Here is a 20,425-nt window from a genome sequence, read left to right as displayed (position 1 = left end):
TGTCAAATACATGTGGGAGTCTGAAAAGACTATTATCTTCCTCAGTAGCATGCAGCGAATTCGTACTTGATGAAAAGCCTAAATGAGTATGACATCATGGCATTTTAAGCTTTCTACGTTTTAGAAATATCACATACTCTAAAACGTTCAATTTTGCGCATACCCAATCAACATACTATTTAGAGCGCAAGTACAGGTATTCGGACTCGGCCACTGAGTTAGAGGGTGCACTTAACCCAAAACCTGTCATGTGCAGGCCCATTGCAAAGATGGTTGATGAGCTCTGAAGTACATCTCTATGACTAAAGCCAATCTAGCTGTCGTGGTTAGCGGCCATTTTGAGGTAGTGCGGAAGAAAAATATGTTTCACAGATGGCAGCTATATTCCAAAGTCATGCTAAAATATCGCAAATTAACTGAGGCAGGCGATCATGTAAACTATTTTCTTTGTAGCAAAATTCAAAGAATAGCCTAGCAGTCAACCGAAATCTCACAAGTCCATATTCTTAGATGACTTTTTACGGAGGATGATTGACCACCTGAAACCCTGCAAGAGGACTCATGGTCACAGTGGTCATGGTCATTAGAGGGCATAATGAGGTTATGAACCAGATGCCTTCACTTCATCTAATTGTGTTCATCTTAAAGTAAGTATTTTGCCTGGGGCTTGGCTGCTACAAGACAGCAGCATTATTCACGAATAGTCTGTAGCTAAATGAGGATATAGTCGAAGTAGTAACAGTTGGTGACTGAGTGTTTCTGTTATAAGCGTGAAGGTGTGTGCGTATGTATGTCTACGTGCAAATTATGATGGTTCTGTCTGATTGCTCTTGTGATGCTCGACAGGCCTGTTGGGGGCTCTGCATGGGCAGGGTTACCCTCCAGCCCACTTTGGTAGGTTCCCTCCTCCTCTTCCAGCTCACTCCTTTTCTCCCTTCCTTCTGCCTCCCTGTGTTTTGGCTGTGGCAGTGCTTCCTAGAGCTCCCCTGAGCATCCTGTGACTGTCTCGCCGACTGCATGTGTTGTGTCCCCTGACCTCTGACCCCAGTGCTACTTCTACTGTATATGTGAGTGTGGGGGTCCTGATGCCCTCACCAATTCCCCCCCCCGCCCCCACTAACGCTCCCAGACTGTAGTGATGTGACATCGCCGATTACCCCTTCTTTCCCCCTGCTGGCCAAGAGAAATAGCCTAACTAACAGTCGTAGATTTTCAGCCTATAGCTGTTGGTGGTGTGTATGTCCTCCAGCTGAGCTCGGAGGTTATAAACTGGTGTTGAAAGGACATCAAACTGCCAGATAATCATTTAAGAGTATCCTTGAACTGCACAACCATCTTGACTGTAAGCTTTTTATAGATTTTCACCCTCCTGGATTCTGTACACTGCCTTTGCTAAGATTGCTTATACCCTGAGTGCTGTAGTACTGTAACTGTGTGCTAGATGCTGTGTACTTTAATGCTGGTTATGTTATGGATAGAGCTAGTCTCTGAGACTCGTTCTCGTCACAAAGTAGTTCTTCTGCTGTTGCCATGTTTGTTTCTGTGTTTAATTGTGTTTAATTGTACACTGCTCAGTAAAGGTGTTTTTCGTTCAGGTTGTGTGCAAATGTTAACCTGGCGTCAGGTGTGATTATAGTTAGACTAGGTGGGTGCCTCAGATGTTTTGTGGTCTGCGTTAGCACTTAGCAGTGATCGTGTAGCGTGAGCTCTGTGTAACTGATGTGATATTTTGTAGATTGAGTGTCCTCTCCTCTCCCGCCTATCTTGCAGCCACGTTTGGCACAGGGTCCATGAGCATGCCAGCCGGATTCAGGAACGCTGCTACCTACAACCTCCCCACCAGCTTCAGTGGGACCTTCCAACAGCCCTTCCCAGGCCAGGGCCCCTTCCCCCAGCCTCCGGCCTATCCCCAGCAACCCAACGGTGTGTGTGGGTGTTTGCATGGGTGTATGTGTGCTTTGCATGAATTTGTGTAGTGTACCCCTTTTCATTTAAACCTTTAGTATTCACTTCTTTCTCTGGTCCACCAGGAGGGGGGTTTTCAGCCTATGGACAGGCCAAGGCTGTGGCGACCCCCTTTGGGCAGGCGATGGCTGCACCCGGCGTCTCTAGTAACCCCTTCTTGGTGAGTGGGACCATTGGTTGAAAGCCAAATGTCCACAGTCTCCATTTGATAAAACTTGTGTTAGTTTCACTAACACTCTCTCTGTCTTTGTCGTCCTTCCAGGCGGGTGCCCCTTCAGGACACTATCCCTCAGGAAGCTCTTCAACGAATCCTTTCTTATAGCGCTGCTCCACCTGAACTCCACCACTAGAGTGTTGTCAACTGGCGTGCACCGCTCTCACCTCTTGCACTGTTTTGTTTCACAAGACACTTTGTGAAAAAAAAAAAAAAAAGACAAACCCAATGTTTCTAAAACTGGTATTTTGTATTAAGTGACGTAACTGACACCGTCCATGGCAACAAAAAACAAAACAAGGTAAAGGTGTGTAGAGGGGGGGTGGTGTTAGGGGTGGCAGGAAGCCTAGTTGTTAAGAGCTTTGGGCCAGTAACTGAAAGGTCGCTGGTTTGAATCACTGAACTGACTAGGTTAAAAATATGTCTGTGCCCTTGAGCAAGGCACTTAACCCTAATAGCTCCTCCTGTAAATTGCTCTGGATAAGAGGGTCTGCTAAATGACTCGCATGTAAATGTGTTAAAGGGGCGGAGTTTCCTCTCATCCTCCATCTAACCTGTGATCTGGCCCGGCCTCAGCTGAGCCAAATGTATATTCAAACTGGCTGATACTAAGTTATTGCAAAATATTCCCATTCATTATGCTGCAATTCTGTAAATATTTTTTTCTTAGAGGAAATTAGCTCTGTGCATATCAGTATTTGTATCTTTAACACGAGTTTAAGGCAGAACTGTTACTTGGAAAATCTTATAGGACTACTGTGAGTTACTGTATTTGTAAAGAAGAACCAAAAGCGGTTTGTACAGCGTGGTATCGGTAGGACTATTTTTACAGAGAATAAGAGGTGAACATGCGTTTCATAATTTGTTACAGAAGAGGGGGAGGAGTCTCTCTCCTCTTCTGTGATTTGCCTCGAGGGCAGAGACTCCACCTGGAAGGGATGGTTTCTCACCTGTGCTCTCACCTGTCCTGCTGTCCAAGTGGTTTACCACAATATAGACTGAATACCACTGATGTTGGGTGTTAAAGACATTTAAGTTAATGTGTATATATATTAAAATGAATTTTAACTAAAAAGAATGACCAAACCATGTCTTTGTATTGCTGCACTGTACATCTCCATTTTCATATATTGAAATATTTTTGATATACTGTATATAAAAAGATTTCTATCACGATGAAGATGTTGCAGTCTGAATACTGTGGAGCTGTTACTCTTGCTCAGGAGTATAGACTGTAAAGAATATCAAACAATCAGACCTGACTGTCATCAGGGTCTTTAATTCAGTAGGGCACAATATACCAAAAAATGGTGCCAACGAAAACAAAAATGTGCTTTCTTTTTGGACACACTCAGGTAGAAACTCCCCGTTTCAAAACGTTTTCTCCCATTCCGTGCCCACAGAACATGGCCCAGTGGTCAGTTTCTTCGGCTCAGAGTCTTTGTTCAGGGCCAGTGTCACTGTCTTTCAGACTTGGAGGCTCCTCTGCAGTGATGGAGACTCTGTGGCTTTGCCACCCTCTCATAATCATGGACACACCCCTCAAAGAAAATGACAGCGATGGCTGAGAAGTAGCTTCCATAAATGGTGAACTGCAAAAAAAAGTGGAAAAACGTTAAGCTTATTCCTTACTCTTCAGTCGTAGGGCGAGGAAGCAGGTCTTATTATTGTCCTGTGACACTTGAACTGTTAACTCACCTGTGGGATGATGCCCAAGCTGAGCCCTCTGCCATCCACCACAACGGCTGTGATGATAGTCTGAAGGACCAAAGCCACAAAGTTGTTTGCTCCGAAGATCAGTGCATATCTCTCCGTAGCAATTTGGAACCTGGAAGGAAAGGGGCATGTTTTTCCCTCTACCAAATATTAAAGGGTAATTTTGTAACTTTTCAGATCTAAAAAGGGGTCCACGTCCCAGGGCATTTAGTTGTTTTTAGATCCAGTTATATCCCACAATCTAAAATTAATAGAATAAATAGATCAACACCATGGGGCCGATTCAGACCCAAGTTATACGCACGCTAATGGAACCTTTCTCTCTGTTCCACATGTTTCAGCCAGCTATCAGGGTTCAGGGTGGAGATCACAGAAATGTAGGTTTGGTAGAGAGGTGTCGACAGATATGCTGTATTCTGACCTTGGTTTAAGTCCCTCATAATTCTACCAACTTTATGCGTGATGAAACAATGAATAATGTCGAGCAACCTATCTGTTCTAAGTGGAGCAACATCTAGGCCTACTTTATTTTTTCCGATAGAAATAGCACCATTCTCCGTGCACTGTCACTTACAAATTGATAAGCACTAGGTAAATGATTAATTTGTGTGGATAAGGGGATTGTAAATGTATTTTACCTTATGACTGCTGGAGACAAAATGAATGTAAAACCAGTCATATGGCAGAAAACTGAAGCATATCAATTTAACCCACAGTGAGGTTTATGAAATGCTGGCCTTATAGGGATGAATTTCAGGGATGAATTTCGGAGACCCAAACTATAGACTTCTGTAGCCATGCACAAATGACAGCATAGTGCCAAACCTACCAAGTTTATTTATGATTTCTACAATGTTTTAATTATATGCCTGGACTTTTGACTGTTTTATTTTCCCAATTTGTATGGCGTTAAATACTAGCCACTATCAGTAGCCATCGTCAGTTATACCAATACATTTTGAACTCACGTTAGTGTTAGTTTCTTTACATTTTGCATCATTCCATCACATCATTAGTTCACCTTTCATCTGTCACATTCGTGTGACTGTTCCTGAGGATCGCTAGCAATAGCAGATCATATTAGGCTCACGTATTACCAGCAATAATTTGGGACTATAGCCTATTTGAATCATTATGGAACGCAGACCATTCGTAACAGTTTCAACCTGGAGCCTGGCGCATGGTTCACGATGACTGGACTGCTGTCATCACAGTTCCATGATTAGTGAGGAACATGGTTCTACTTCTATTGTACCCTTTTCTCGCCTTCCAATATTTCATGAATTAAACAATTGAATATGGATGAATCAAACCACTATTTTTGATTCACCAATACGTTTAGTGTGAGGCACTGTAACCTGTTTATTTTTATTATTCATAAATTCTTCCCTAACCCTAAATAATCAGAGTATTCTTATGTCTACCATTTGGTGATGAAAAGGAGATTGATAGGAGTTTGTTTACAAGGCTTTCTTTCATTGATCCCTAATATTCTGAACCGTGCATCAAAGCTGGGACCAGGAGACTGAACAACATATCTTACATTACTCATATGTATATACTGTATCTTATACCATCTATTGCATCTTGCCTATGCGGCTTGGCCATCGCTCATCCATATATTTATATGTACATATTCTTATTCCATCCCGTTAGATTTGTGTATATTAGGTAGTTGTTGGGGCATTGTTAGAACTTACTTACTACTTACTATTACTATTACTGCGCTGTCGGAACTAGAAGCACAAGCATTTTGCTACACTCGCATTAACATCTGCTAACCATGTGAATGTGACCAATACAATTTGATTTGATTTCTCTCCATATGTTCTAGTGACTGTGGAGTGAATTCAAATTAAAAGTACACCAAATTTAAAAGGATGGCTATAGATAAATGTACTGAAAATCCTATTCAATGAAAACTCCACGTGAAAATGTTGGCCAGCAAGTAGGAGGGTTTTCAGTGATTGAATGAAATGTATTCAGTGTGTGCAAGGGAACCATGCCTGCAAAGCTCGTTATTCACCTGCATAAGGTAGGTCTGAAAAGTCACTGTTAAGAAGTGCGGAGGAAATGCATGCCTCTCCTAAATTTGAATCGGACATCATGTCCTTTCCAGATTTGCAGTGCTTATTTTTTCCATTAATTTGGGAATGAGGCATGTAGCTACAGTGCATTCGGAAAGTATTCAGACCCCTTGACTTCTTCCAAATGTTATGTTACAGCTATTTAAAAATATATATTTTAAATTCCTCATCAATCTACACACAGCACCCCATAATGACGAGGCAAAAACAGGTTTTAGAATTTTCTGCAAATGTATAAAAACTATATCAGATTTACATAAGTATTCAGACCCTTTACTCAGTACTTTGTTGAAGCACCTTTGGCAGCGATTACAGCCTCTAGTCTTCTTGGGTACAACGCTACAAGCTTGATACACCTGTATGTATTTGGGGAGTTTTTCCCCATTCTTCTCTGCAGACCCTCAAGCTCTATCAGGTTGGATGGGGAGCGTCGTTGCACAGCTATATTCTCAAGTCTCTCCAGAGATGTTTGATCAGATTCAAGTCCGGGCTCTGGCTGGGCCACTGAGGGACATTCAGAGACTTGTCCCGAGGCCACTCCTGCATTGTCTTGGCTGTGTGCTTAGGATCATTGTCCTGTTGGAAGGTGAACCTTCGCCTCAGTCTGAGGTCCTGAGCGCTCTGGTGCAGGTTTTCATCAAGGATGATCGAGGCCACTGTGTTCTTGGGGATCTTCATTGCTGCAGAAAAATTTTGGTACCCTTCCCAAGATCTGTGCCTCGACACAATGCGGTCTCGGCATCCTACGGACAATTCCTTTGATCTCATGGCTTGGTTTTTGCTCTGACATGCACTGTCAACTGTTGAACCTTATATAGACAGGTGTGTGCCTTTCCAAATCAGGTCCAATCAATTGAATTTACCACAGGTAGACTCCAATCAAGTTGTAGAAACATCTCAAGGATGATCAATGGAAACTAGATGCACCTGTGCTCAATTTCGAGTCTCAAGGCAAAGGATCTGAATACTTATATAAATCATGTATTTCTGTTTTTAATACATTTGCAAAAAAAAACTATTTTCGCTTTATCATTATGGGGTATTGTGTGTAGGTTGATGAGGGAAAATGGTTTAATCCATTTTAAAATAAGGCTGTAACGTAACAAATTGTGGAAAAAGTCAAGGGATCGGAGTACTTTCCGAATGCACTGTGGATCTGTCTACACAACCACTGGTGTGGGATGTGGACTCATTTGAATGAAAACATCTGATAAACTTTGATTTAAGAGTGTAATGTCCCTATAACGTGTCCCTTTAATATATTACTGTCAAAAGGAATTTTTGACATGTAAAATAAGGCATATTGTTATTCAGACAGCAGTACTCACATGGCTATGGGGATAAGCAGCATGTAGAGGCACTTGAAGACAATGTTGCCAGCATAGCAGGACCAGATGTTGGCTGTGAATGTCATGGTGAAAAGGGCTGCAGCTCCCAGGCCAGAGAATGATCCCAGAGCCGTCGCTGCCCCTGCGAGGAAACACACAGTGGTCTGAGCAGTCACATTTTACATGACGTTGCTATCTACCTTTGTAATGTGTTAGACTGTTGATGATGATTGATTATTAATTCCTGACCAGCATCTACAAAAAAATAGACTCGTGTCTCAGTGCTAGAGGCGTCACTACAGTCCCTGGTTCGAATCCATGCTGCATCACATCCGACCATGATTGGGAGTCCCATAGTTTGGCCGATGTAGGCGTCATTGTAAATAAGAATTTGTTAACTGACTTGCCTAGTTAAATAAAGGTTACATTTAAAAAATGAAGACTGCTGTCTGAGAGAAAAACCCGGTCCCTAAGCCTATGCCCTCAGCAGCAACGTGGAGTACAGACTGTGTAAGATCGAGGACATATCTAAGAGATAGAAATTGATAAATGGAGATGGCGTCGACCGCAACGCTACTGCACAAATAACATTGACCTCTACACCCCTTAAACGGCAAGTGGAGGCTGCATCTCTACATGAGGAGTGTCCGGTGATGCCCGAAGGCAAGGGACGCCTTGCAGTCGGTTAGGCTATCTCAATGCAATCGCAAAGCCTGTGAGACAAATGCTGCTTAGAAAGTGGCCTGCCAAGCGCCATAGCACACATACAGCTGAGGCGATGACCGAATTCCACATAACGCATGAACTCAATACAGACATGGAACTGCACCTCTCAGGCCCTTGCATGTGGAGGAAGGGGAAAAGCCCATAGCTCCAGGATCCGCGACCTGCCTTTAATAGTGAGACAGTCAGGTGATGTCGACAGAGTGCACAGATCAGTGACACATTTGGAAGAGTTCGAAGCCAGGAGCAATGCTGTCTTCATTGACTTCAATGGAATCTGGGCCAATGGCTCGAATGGCGGCTTACAATAGAGCTCTGCTACCCAACCCCAGCCCAACGGCCCCGACATAATACATTGAGTTAGTGCTCTGTAGGGCCTGATTTTTCATCAATAAGAAGGGTGTGGGCAGGGCTCCCTGATCACTAATGTTTTGAAGCTGAGCCATTTACGCATTCTCTGCTGCGCAGAAGAGTAATATCTGACTAAGATCATAAAATGGAGTCAGACGTGCTTCAACCTCGTCAAATAGAAGACAAGAGAGATTATTTCACAGAAAATAATGTTCCTTGAGTTTTGTCGGAATTTAGAGTGACAAAGTAACTAACCGCTAACTGCTTTCTCATGTCTCTTCGTTGAGCTGCCCAAGCAGAGCTGTTGCTATGGATACTCAGACTCAGAGCCACCATGAGAAGAGCGCATGCAGAGCGAGCTGCGTGCAGGGAGCGAGTGACTGGTAGAATGGAGCAGCTAATGGATTTATTACTAATGGTTATTTCAGATTTTGGGCAGGACCGGGCCTTAAATTTGGCAGAAGCTATCAGGGCCAGTGTAGAGTAGGGCCTGAACATTGCGGGCATGTGTAGGGCTTAAAATGTTGCTTACAAGGCTTCACAAGCACCAAGGCCAAATCCCACTGTGGAGCCGGGGCTCAGGCCACAGGCATGAGCTGCCATGTCCCTCACAAAAAATATTTTACGAGGGGTTGGCTAAAAACAGACACCCCGCCAAATCCCTTATAACAGGCAAAATAACTTTATGGTGGACAGTGAACGTTGTCTGTCAAAGAGAAATTGCAGAAAAATAGACAACTCTCTCCATCCAGCAACACATACAGTTGATGGTTTTACTGTCACACCAGCATGTGAATAATTTTGGGGTGCAGGCGCCACTCGCCGTCCCGAGGACCCTCTCGGGACTGAGGTCTGCTCCTTTGTTGAGGTGGCCTGAAATGTGTAGAAATGTCAACAGGCGTAGGTGCCCGTGAGACTACAACCACAGCGCCTCTGCCAGGAGGTGAAGCGCAGGAGACCAAACTCCTCCCTGGTGATTGATGTAGGCCACCGCAGTTCGATTGTCTGGCCAGACCAACACGTTGCAGTACCAGCTCCAGGAGGTTGATGTGACACTCCAATGGAGGCCACACATCTCCCACCGCCAGTCTGAGATGTCCTGCTCCATCCAGCCAGAGATGCACCTGTATAGACTGGGATGTGCGAGAACACTGTGCCCATTGGGACGCCAATAGTTCAGAAGGTCAGATCCACTCTGAGAGAGTGGAGAATTACTAACAGATGACAACGATGACGCACAGATTCTAGTTGTAGCTGGGTGAACCACCCCTGTAGCCTGCGCATGTGCAGGACCCCAGTGGGACCACAGTGTAGGCAGATGGCCTGAGCCCTAGAAGGGACAGTACCAAGTGCGCCGTCACCGTGTGTCGGATGATACCGACTGAGGGCCAACAGAATCACAGATTTTCGAGGATCCGAAATCCATGCCGTCATGTTCGCAGTGTAAAACTCGAGACCCAGATGAACAATCCGCTGTTCACAGCGAAACCCAGGTGTGTGAAATGTGTCAGCTGCAACCTTCTCTGGAGATGCCTTCACCGTTTCCATGATCACTGCAAAGGGTGGAGGGGTACGCCTCAACTTCCAACTAGTCAGGTGGGCAGAGTAGTCCCAATAATATGGGGAAAGCGTGACAGTGCGAAGCTGAGAAGTATTCAGTAGAAAACAGTAGCACAGCCCAAGGAGGGCCTCCCCAGAAAGGGGATCGGAGGCATCTACATGACGGTTACGTCCATAACCCCAGTATCAGATCTCGCTGGGCGTACAGAACAAAAATCGCTGGCCCCCAGCCCCGACATAATTGGAGGCTCATGAGAACGCCGCTCAGTTTTGTGGCACAGCACAAACACTGTCCTACTCAACAGCCACACCCCTGTTGGGGCTGTGACACCTCTGGAAAGAAAGAGTGGAATGACCTGAGAGTTAGTCTGACTGGCATGGAAGATAGGCTCTTTTGTGACAATGTCATACGGGTGTAGCTTGTTGAAGCCCAGTGGCGTGTGAGATGGAGGTTGGCACCAGACAGTCGTGACACTTCTTCCACCTCAGCCTCGGAGATAGACGTTTTCCTCGTTGCCATCCGAGCCAGAGCTGAGCTGAGGAGTTTAGAGAAGTGTGTAGCTCGGGACCAGGTAGGCCGCTACAGCTTTCTCAAGTTGTGAGATGCCGTTGACAATGGCCTTCTGCCGCCCCGCCACTCTAGTTAATGGCAAGTAGGCCTGGGTAGGGAGTCTCTCCATCAGTGGTTTAGTTTCAGGAACCCTCTGCATAGTTGTCCAGCGAAGGCATGTCCAGGGTAAAAAGAGCCTGTGTCTTTGCTCTCTCCATGGACCCTCCTGCATCATGTGCATATGGTATCTCGAGATGCTTTGCGACCCCCTTAATGAGCCACGGGAATTCAGAGCGCAGAGGCAGAAGGAACAGATGAATGCATGGAGAGACCCTCATTGTCATTTATCTCCTCAAACACTGCGGTCCCATCACCACACTCAACTTCCCCCCCAAGCACACATGACATAGGTCATGGGGGTCTGCAGTAGCCGACAATGTTGAGTGTCTTCTACATCAACAGCTTCTCTTCAAGGCAATCTTCAGTCTAGCTGAAGAAAAAGGGAGGCTGATGGATAGGGGGCGCTCCAATATATAGGGCCAGCTGGTCTCCCATTGGCTTTAGCGCATGCATAATTTTGTTATCAGGCTGCACCGCCTAGGCAGCAGGGTACACCAATAGGAGTGCAGCCTGTGGGGCAGCGCTCCACGATATAGAACAATCTGATTACATGTGAAGTTGCATGTGTTTGTATCCATTGCTAGGTAAACAACGTTTCTGATGATGAACTGAGCAAAATTATCCAACTGCGACCCACGTCCAGGGAAAGACCGCGCAGGGAAAACCAACCCCCGTTCAATTGGCTCCTGGATGCTTCTCTTGGACCGACCAGGGAAAGCCAGCCCCTCTTTCTATTGGCTCCTGGATGCTTCTCTTTCTATTGGCTCCTGGCTACTTCCTCATTCTACGGGTCTCCAGAGTCGGATTTCACTTAGCAGCAGAACTACTACAAGAGCTTGGTTTTGAAGCATGAGCGGGTGAGTCACGGTCACATTTCACTGTTAGTTTTACATAAAATATAATTGTACACTTTCAGTTAATAAAACTGATGAGTGTACTGTTGCTTGAATGTGTTGCATGCGTGTGCTTGCTGTGACTGTCACCCCCTGACATTAGCTACACTATAGTAGCTATTTCCCACCCTGTTGCGGGACTGCAGTGCTTGGCAAATGGGAGCGAAAAATACTGTGTCCAGGTGGTTTTGCCGTTCATGCTCACCCCATTGAGTAGACTGTAACACGGTGACATCTAGATGAATACCAATATGAGTTATTTCTTGTGTAAACTGCTATCCTACTTGAAATATAATACAGGGAAGGGCAAAAATGGGCCACGTTACTAGCTAGAGCTGGCAACACCGTGATACAGCTGTCCAGTGGGAAGCACATCAGATCCGCAGGCACCTCGATACAACTCCGGTGCACTGGTCGACATGTTATTTACTGCTGGCTACACCACCATTAAACACTGGTGCAGTGGTCATTATGTTAACTAACGTGCCTCCCTGGGTGGTCCATCCCGGGGCGATTCTGGACTGGCACGGGTCTCAGTCAGACCCAACTCGAACTGAGCACACAACGCATCATAACAGATCTATAGTGTTGTTCACTACTCACCAAATAGGTTTGTCACAGCTTCCACCCCTCCATTGTAGACTATGAAGTTCTGGGATGGCTCTATGTGTTGCCACAGTGCCTGTACATAGTTGATTGTCTGGTTATAGCCACAGGTGGCCAGTGCCCACCACACTGAACAGTACAGCAGCTCCCTGGAAGAGTATCACCTGAGGAAGTCTCTCCACAGCTGGATAAGCACCTGGCTGCAGCTCCTAGCTCTCACTGGCCCCTCACCTGCACACATGTCCCCTCTTCCTAGGGCCTCTGGTAGTTATTGGGCGTCCATTTCTACAACATTTCCAGTTGTATGTATGCTCCTGACTCCGATGGAAGAAAATGCTTCTCTGTGGCATGGGCAGAAAGAGGGAAGGCCCCAGGGCGATGGAGATCAACACCAGGGTACATACCAGGATGTTGTACGCAAGTATAAACACCATGGGACCACGCAGCTGTCATACCGCTCAGGAAGGAGACGCGTTCTGTCACCTAGAGATGAACGTACTTTGGTGCAAAAATTGCAAATCAATCCCAGAACAACAGAAAAGGACCTTGTGAAGATGCTGGAGAAAACTGGTACGAAATATCAATATCCACAGTAAAACAAGTCCTATATCGACATAACCTGAAAGGCCGCTCAGCAAGGAAGAAGCCACTGCTCCAAAACCGCCATTAAAAAGCCAGACTATGGTTTGCAACTGCACATTCAACTGTATCTCAGCTACAATTAAACAAGTTTCTTGGAACTACCAGTCCTTTACGATTCAACCAAAAGTGGCGGAAGTGAAATGTTACAATTGACCTAGTTTGATTATATGCAATAGGCTTGGGCGTAACACTGTCTTCCATAGTAAAAATAAAGACTGGTAATTGAAATGTTTGTTATTGATGTCATTCTTTGAAACTGATATTTGGATGAAAATAAATTTAATTGACTAATATTTCCATTTGATCTTTTAGGAATTTCATATTGACCAAAAACCCTTATTTGACCAACATTTAATGTACAGTGCTGTGAAAAAGTATTTGCACTCTCTCTAATTTTCTCTATTTTTGCATATTTTTGATACTGAACGTCATCAGATCTTCAACCAAAACATAATATTGGATAAAGAGAACCTGAGTGAACAAATAAAACAACAGTTGCATACTTATTTTTTTTTCAAGGCCCCATTTTGACTTGGTGGGAGATATATTGGTGTGCTCTTGGGCGGGGCTCTTGACCCTGGTTGCTCCTATGGGTCGCTCTGGACAGGAGACGGTTATATGACAGAATGTAATGTAAATATTGAGCTGCTTCACTGCAGGTAGTATGTTTTAATAATAAATACAAATAATAGTAAAAACCATCACACTACCAGCACCATGCTTGACCGTTGATTTAAGGTTCTTACAGTGAAATGCAGTGTTTGGTTTTCGCCAGGCATAGTGCGATCCATGCTGTGCAAAAAGTTATACTTTTGACTCATCTGTCCATAGAACATTCTTCCAAGAGTCTTGATGATTATCCAGGTGCTTATTGTCAAATTTGTGTCAAAATTTTGGATGAGATGGGTCCCATTTATGTCTGGCGAAAAGCAAACACTGCATTCCACAGTAAGAACCTTAAACCAAAGGTCAAGCAGGGTGGATCTCGTGGGATGGTTTGGGGAGGCTTTGCTGCCTCAGGACCTGGACGTCTTCCCTTAATAGACGTCTCTGAGCTGAAGCTGAAGCACAGCTGGTTCATGCAGCAAGACAATGATCCAAAACACACAATCAAGTCTACATGAAAAAGCAACGAATTTGAAGTTTTGGATTGTCCTAGTTAAAGTTCAGACCTAATCCAAATTGAGATGCTGTGGCAGGACTTGAACAGATCAGTTCATGCTTGAAAACCCAGAAATGTCGCTGAGTTAAAGCAGTTCTGCATGCAAGAGTGGGCCAATTCCTCCACAGCGACGTGAGACTGATCAACAAATATAGGAAGCATTTGGTTCCAGTCATTGCAGCTAAAGGTGGAATAACCAGTTATTTAGTGTAAGGGGGAAATTGCCTTTTCACACAGGGGAATTGGGTGTTACATAACTTTTGTTAATTAAATAAATAAAATAAGTATATAATTTTTTGTTATTTGTAAATTCACGTTCCCTTTATCAAATATTAGGTTTTGGTTAAAGATCTGTTAACATTCAGTATAAAAAATATGTAAAAATAGAGACAATCAGAAAGGGGGCTAATCATTTTTCAAGGCACTGTAGGCTATTTATATTAGCATACAAATGTATGAATTTGACCTTATTTCTTTAAGGTATTCTTTTAGTTGTACTGCTAAAATTGATGTAAAGAAGCAGGGTTGTGTACCGGGTGGTAGCCGGCTAGTGACAGTGACTAAAGTTCAGGGCAAGGTACCGAGCGGAGGCAGGCTGGTGGCCTTGAGATAGAAGCTGTTCTTCAGTCTCTTGGTCCCAGCTTTGATCCACCTCCACTGACCTCGCCTTCTGGATGGTAGCGGGTGAACAAGCTGTAGCGGAGGTCCTTCAGAATCTTCTTGGCCTTCCTGTGATACCCAGTGCTGTAGATGTCCTGGAGGGCAGGAAGTGTTTCCCTGGTGATCTGTTGGGCAGACTGCACTACCCTCTGGAGAGTGCTGCGGTAGCGGATGGTGCAGTTGCCACACCAGGCGGTGATACAGCCCAAAAGGATGTACTTTATTTGACTGACTTTATACATTTTGTTGCAATGTCATGTGCATGTTTAAAGTGCCGTTTAAATACAAAACAAATTGACAATACAACTTTCATACCAATAAAAAGAGACTAGCCTGCTGGTCTTACTGGGTCGATAGGAACATTAGCCTGCTGACCTTACTGGGTCGATAGGAACATTAGCCTGCTGACCTTACTGGGTCGATAGGAACATTAGCCTGCTGGCCTTACTGGGTCGATAGGAACATTAGCCTGCTGACCTTACTGGGTCGATAGGAACATTAGCCTGCTGACTTTACTGGGTCAATAGGAACACTAGCCTGCTGACCTTACTGGGTCGATAGGAACATTAGCCTGCTGACCTTACTGGGTCGATAGAAACATTAGCCTGCTGACCTTACTGGGTCGATAGGAACATTAGCCTGCTGACCTTACTGGGTCGATAGGAACATTAGCCTGCTGGCCTTACTGGGTCGATAGGAACATTAGCCTGCTGACCTTACTGGGTCAATAGGAACATTAGCCTGCTGACCTTACTGGGTCGATAGGAACATTAGCCTGCTGGCCTTACTGGGTCGATAGAAACATTAGCCTGCTGACCTTACTGGGTCGATAGGAACATTAGCCTGCTGGCCTTACTGGGTCGATAGGAACATTAGCCTGCAGCCCTTACTGGGTCGATAGGAACATTAGCCTGCTGGCCTTACTGGGTCGATAGGAACATTAGCCTGCTGACCTTACTGGGTCGATAGGAACATTAGCCTGCTGGCCTTACTGGGTCGATAGGAACATTAGCCTGCTGACCTTACTGGGTCGATAGGAACATTAGCCTGCTGACCTTACTGGGTCGATAGGAACATTAGCCTGCTGGCTTTACTGGGTCGATAGAAACATTAGCCTGCTGACCTTACTGGGTCGATAGGAACATTAGCCTGCTGACCTTACTGGGTCAATAGGAACATTAGCCTGCTGACCTTACTGGGTCGATAGGAACATTAGCCTGCTGGCCTTACTGGGTCGATAGAAACATTAGCCTGCTGACCTTACTGGGTCGATAGGAACATTAGCCTGCTGGCCTTACTGGGTCGATAGGAACATTAGCCTGCAGCCCTTACTGGGTCGATAGGAACATTAGCCTGCTGGCCTTACTGGGTCGATAGGAACATTAGCCTGCTGACCTTACTGGGTCGATAGGAACATTAGCCTGCTGACCTTACTGGGTCGATAGGAACATTAGCCTGCTGGCTTTACTGGGTCGATAGAAACATTAGCCTGCTGACCTTACTGGGTCGATAGGAACATTAGCCTGCTGACCTTACTGGGTCAATAGGAACATTAGCCTGCTGGCCTTACTGGGTCGATAGAAACATTAGCCTGCTGACCTTACTGGGTCGATAGGAACATTAGCCTGCTGGCCTTACTGGGTCGATAGGAACATTAGCCTGCTGACCTTACTGGGTCGATAGGAACATTAGCCTGCTGACCTTACTGGGTCGATAGGAACATTAGCCTGCTGACCTTACTGGGTCGATAGGAACATTAGCCTGCTGACCTTACTGGGTCGATAGGAACATTAGCCTGCTGGCCTTACTGGGTCGATAGGAACATTAGCCTGCTGACCTTACTGGGTCGATAGGAACATTAGCCTGCTGGCCTTACTGGGTCGATAGGAACATTAGCCTGCTGACCTTACTGGGTCGATAGGAACATTAGCCTGCTGGCCTTACTGGGTCGATAGGAACATTAGCCTGCTGACCTTACTGGGTCGATAGGAACATTAGCCTGCTGGCCTTACTGGGTCGATAGGAACATTAGCCCAAGCTATTTAGGAGGGATATCACAAATTATTGTCTAGTTCTGTTTTTCCTCCCGAGGGGTGTCTTATTCCTGCACCCAGAGGGGAGTAGTTCAAAGTCCGGGCACAGGGGGTGGCTTGGGTCTAAAATGATTTTGTGCAGAGGGCCCTGACCTTAAATATCTCATCCAGGCCTGTCTATGTGACTCCAACTACCTTGCTTGCTGTGGTGATAATCCTTCTCAGCATATTTCTCTGGCTGACTGTGGCATTGCCAAACAAACAATACAGAAAGTTTAAATAATCTCAATGAAAGATTCAGTATAGCACAGTCAACATTAAAAGATCCCAGCTTTTTGAGAAAGTACAGTCTCTGACCCTTTTTGTGGATCAGGTCTGCACATTTACTCTACTGAAGCTTATTATCCAAGAGGACACCCAGATATTTGTATTTCTCTACAATCTCTATGATCTGACCTCTGATAGATGTTGCAGAGGTAGGTGTTGTACACTTCCTGAAGTCTATGCACATCTCTTTGGTCTTGTTGGTATTGAGGACCAAGTGTGATTGGTCACACAACTCTACAAAGTCATTTAGGACTGGGCCATGGTGTTCCTCATCATCATCATCATCATGCAACAGGCTGATCAAGGCAGTGTCATCAGCGAACTTAACGAGGTATCTGTCAGGATGGGAACTGACCCACTGTGACCTCTGGCTCAGGAAGTCCAACAGCCACAAAACCAGCCCCCCATCTAAGGAATAGTCCCTAATGAATCTCTGTGCCAGAATGTAAGGCTGGATGGTGTTGAAGGCAGAAGAAAAGTCATGGAATTTGGCACCCTCTACATCTCTATAGACCATGTCAAAGAGAGTAAGAATGGCATCATCAACTCCTCTGCTGGGCTGATAGGCAAACTGAAATGGGTCGAGGAGCTTCTGGGTGGCGCTGTACACACTGCTGAATCTGTAGAATTTTATGAATGTCTTCTGTGCCAAGCCACATTTCTTCAGCCTCCTGAGGTTGAAAAGGCACTGTTAAGCCTTCTTCACCACACTGTCTGTGTGGGTGGACCATATCAGATTGCCAGTGATGTGTACGCCGAGGAACATGAAGCTTTTCACCTTTTCCACTGTTAATGTTGAATCAACTTGGAAAACTTATTGGATTTGCAAAAAGGGCATTTAATTATTTATTTTTTACCCAACCTAAACTTGGTGAGATTTGTTGTTGATTTAAGTTTGAATTCACATTTAGTTGACAACTCAACCAAATGTAAATCAAAACTAGAGATTGAACGTCTATGCCCAGTCTGTGTCAACTTTTATTTAGATTATTAATTCAAGTATACAGAGCAGAGAATTTAAAGTAAAAGTTTGGTGAGACACCTTGCCTTCCTCCGTTTTGGACAGATTATTGTCTGTGGTCAGAACCGGTCAGATAAAAACACTTCTACTTTGGGTTCTTCTTTTTGGTCCACTGCATGTTCAAGCTTGCAGTGGTGTACACAGGGTTGGGCTTGGAGGCTCCTCTGCAGTGATGGAGACTCTGTGGCTTTGCTACCCTCTCATAATCATGGACACACCCCTCAAAGAAAATGACAGCGATGGCTGAGAAGTAGCTTCCATAAATGGTGAACTGCAAGAAAGAGTGGAAAAGCATTAAGATTATTCTTCAGTTACACAGTTCAGATAAAAAATAAAATACTTTTTTAATGAACCAGATACTTAACATTGCTGTATTCTTTGTTTTTGGTCAAAGATCCAGGACAGTTCATAACATCCAAGGCAAAAGTCCAAGGTACCTATTCCTAACTTTGGATTATAACACTGGGGTTGTGGTGGAAGAGTTGGGATCTAATGGTTTGTAGGGACTTGCCTCCTTTGACACTTGAACCTTAATCTCACCTGTGGGATCATGCCCAGGCTGAGCCCCATGCCATCCACCACAATGGATGTGAAGATAGTCTGATGTACCAAAGACCCAAAGTTGTTTGCTCCAAAGATCAGTGCTTATCTCTTCGTAGAGAGGTCAGTAGCAATTTGGAACATGGGAGGAAAAGGTCACATTTGTTCTTGCATAATAATCATTCAAGTTTGGCGCCTACATTTTTCTAATAGCAGTAATTCACAAACTCACATTGCAAATATGATAAGGCCCCCAGGCCAGAGAAAGAGCCCAGGAACAACTCTCCCCACTGGGCCCAGTCCACTTGGATGAAACACATTCCATTGGCCGTCGGGGCACCTGTATGTCACACACATGATGTGATTAACCTCCCATTAAGTACATATTAGTAGTGTGACTGCAGATTGACTGTTGATGATGATTGATTATTAATGCCAGACAAACATCTACAAATATCCAATTGTCATGTGTACTCCAATAGTTGGTGCTTACAATACTCACCAAACCCTGCAGGACACAGCTTCCACCCCACCGTTGTAGGTTGTAACTTTCTGGGATGGCTGTATGTGCTCCCACGACACCTGTACATAGTTGATTGCCTCATTGTAGCCACAGGTAGCCAGTACCCACCACACTGACCAGTACAGCAGTGCCCTGGTTGAGTAGCACTGGAGAAAGTCTCTCCAACAGCAGCAGGAAAACTTGGCTGCAGCTCCTAGCCCTCACTGGCCCCTCGGTGGACACATCACCTGCACACCTGTCCCCTCCTTCTGGTGTCTGTGGTGGTTCACTTTGACTCTGATGGAAGAACATGCTTCTCTGTGGCATGGGCAGGAAGAGGGAAGTCACCAGGGCAATGGAGATCATCACCAGACTAAGTACCAAGATGTTATTGTTGTAAGACATGAGGCTGAAACAGACCAGCAGCTGTCCTAGCACAGAGCCCACTGTGTAGCCTAGCAGCTGTACACTACGGTAGTAGGATGTAGCCTTGCTGTAGTGTTTCATGTCCACTATGCTGTAGATGTATGAGAAGTAGGTCACCTCACAGGCCGACTTCACGCCATGGAAGAACTGCATCGCCTTAAAGGCTGCCACCACCTGCACCAATAGCATCATCGCCCAGGTTAGGAAGAAGTTGATGCACTGAAACACCACTACGGGCTTGTAGCGCTACCAATCGGTGAACAGAAAGACTGGCACCATCACAGCTAGGTAGGAGTAGGTCCACACAGGGTAGATCTCGTTGGTCACCTGGGTTAGAGTGCAACACTGCTGTCTGTTTGGGAGGTTGCAACATTCAGATAGAAAATGCTAAGGTGTTGGGCTGACAGCCACAAGGTCACAAGTTCAAACCCTGGTCCAGATTACTTCCTGACCTCAGTTGCTGCCATTAAAAATGTGTGGGCAAGTGTGAGCATTTCCTCCCTTGATTTACCTTTTCTTTATCAGGCTGGTAGGTAATACAGTGGTCAGTAACATGGTTATATTAAAGATAGTATAAGAGCATGAATACAATGCATTGAAATGTTTGTCCTGAAGCCTACTGTACCTGATCCACCATCAGGTTTTTGTTTGGACCAGTCAGGTAAGGGTAGATGACGGGTACAAGAGGTTTCAGAGTACCGCAGAACCCATAGATGCACAGCAGAGTGGTGGGCCAGCCCTATCCTGCCCTCTATCGCTTCACAGCCTCCATCCTCACAGATCCACAAACAGCGAGAGCCACTATTATCACCCACACACATGTTTATACTTTATACAAAAAGCAGGTTTATCGCTTTACCTGCTCAGGTTAGTCTGCAGGTCACCTTTACATGACCCACACTACCCTTAATCTAGCCGGAGTCTAGTCCCCATACGGAAGTCACCTTGGTTTGTTTGTGTAATCACTGAGCTCAGTCTGTCAATCAACAACATGCTCAA

The 20,425-nt window shown here is 45.1% G+C and overlaps 1 protein-coding gene and 1 pseudogene across 4 annotated transcripts in view; one reads left to right on the top strand and one right to left on the bottom strand.

Annotated features, from left to right (window-relative positions):
• LOC135552774 (arf-GAP domain and FG repeat-containing protein 1-like) overlaps positions 1–3,257 on the top strand; it is a 41,667-nt gene extending 38,410 nt beyond the window's left edge. For 3 of the 4 annotated variants that reach the window (XM_064984600.1, XM_064984599.1, XM_064984597.1), the window contains 4 exons: positions 847–894; positions 1,771–1,923; positions 2,031–2,125; positions 2,228–3,257. In XM_064984600.1, the coding sequence (XP_064840672.1) occupies positions 847–894; positions 1,771–1,923; positions 2,031–2,125; positions 2,228–2,287 (356 nt within the window). In that variant the 3' untranslated portion in view covers positions 2,288–3,257. The remainder of the gene's footprint in view (positions 1–846; positions 895–1,770; positions 1,924–2,030; positions 2,126–2,227) is intronic. The other variant, XM_064984598.1, reaches the window with a different exon arrangement.
• A 379-nt stretch (positions 3,258–3,636) lies between these two features.
• LOC135553368 (thiamine transporter 2-like) lies at positions 3,637–20,198 on the bottom strand (annotated as a pseudogene).
• Between the last annotated feature and the right edge of the window lie 227 nt (positions 20,199–20,425).

The sequence above is a fragment of the Oncorhynchus masou genome, chromosome 13 (assembly GCF_036934945.1).
Source record: "Oncorhynchus masou masou isolate Uvic2021 chromosome 13, UVic_Omas_1.1, whole genome shotgun sequence".
Taxonomy (NCBI): Eukaryota; Metazoa; Chordata; class Actinopteri; order Salmoniformes; family Salmonidae; genus Oncorhynchus; species Oncorhynchus masou.
This window is presented reverse-complemented; position numbering and strand designations above follow the sequence as displayed.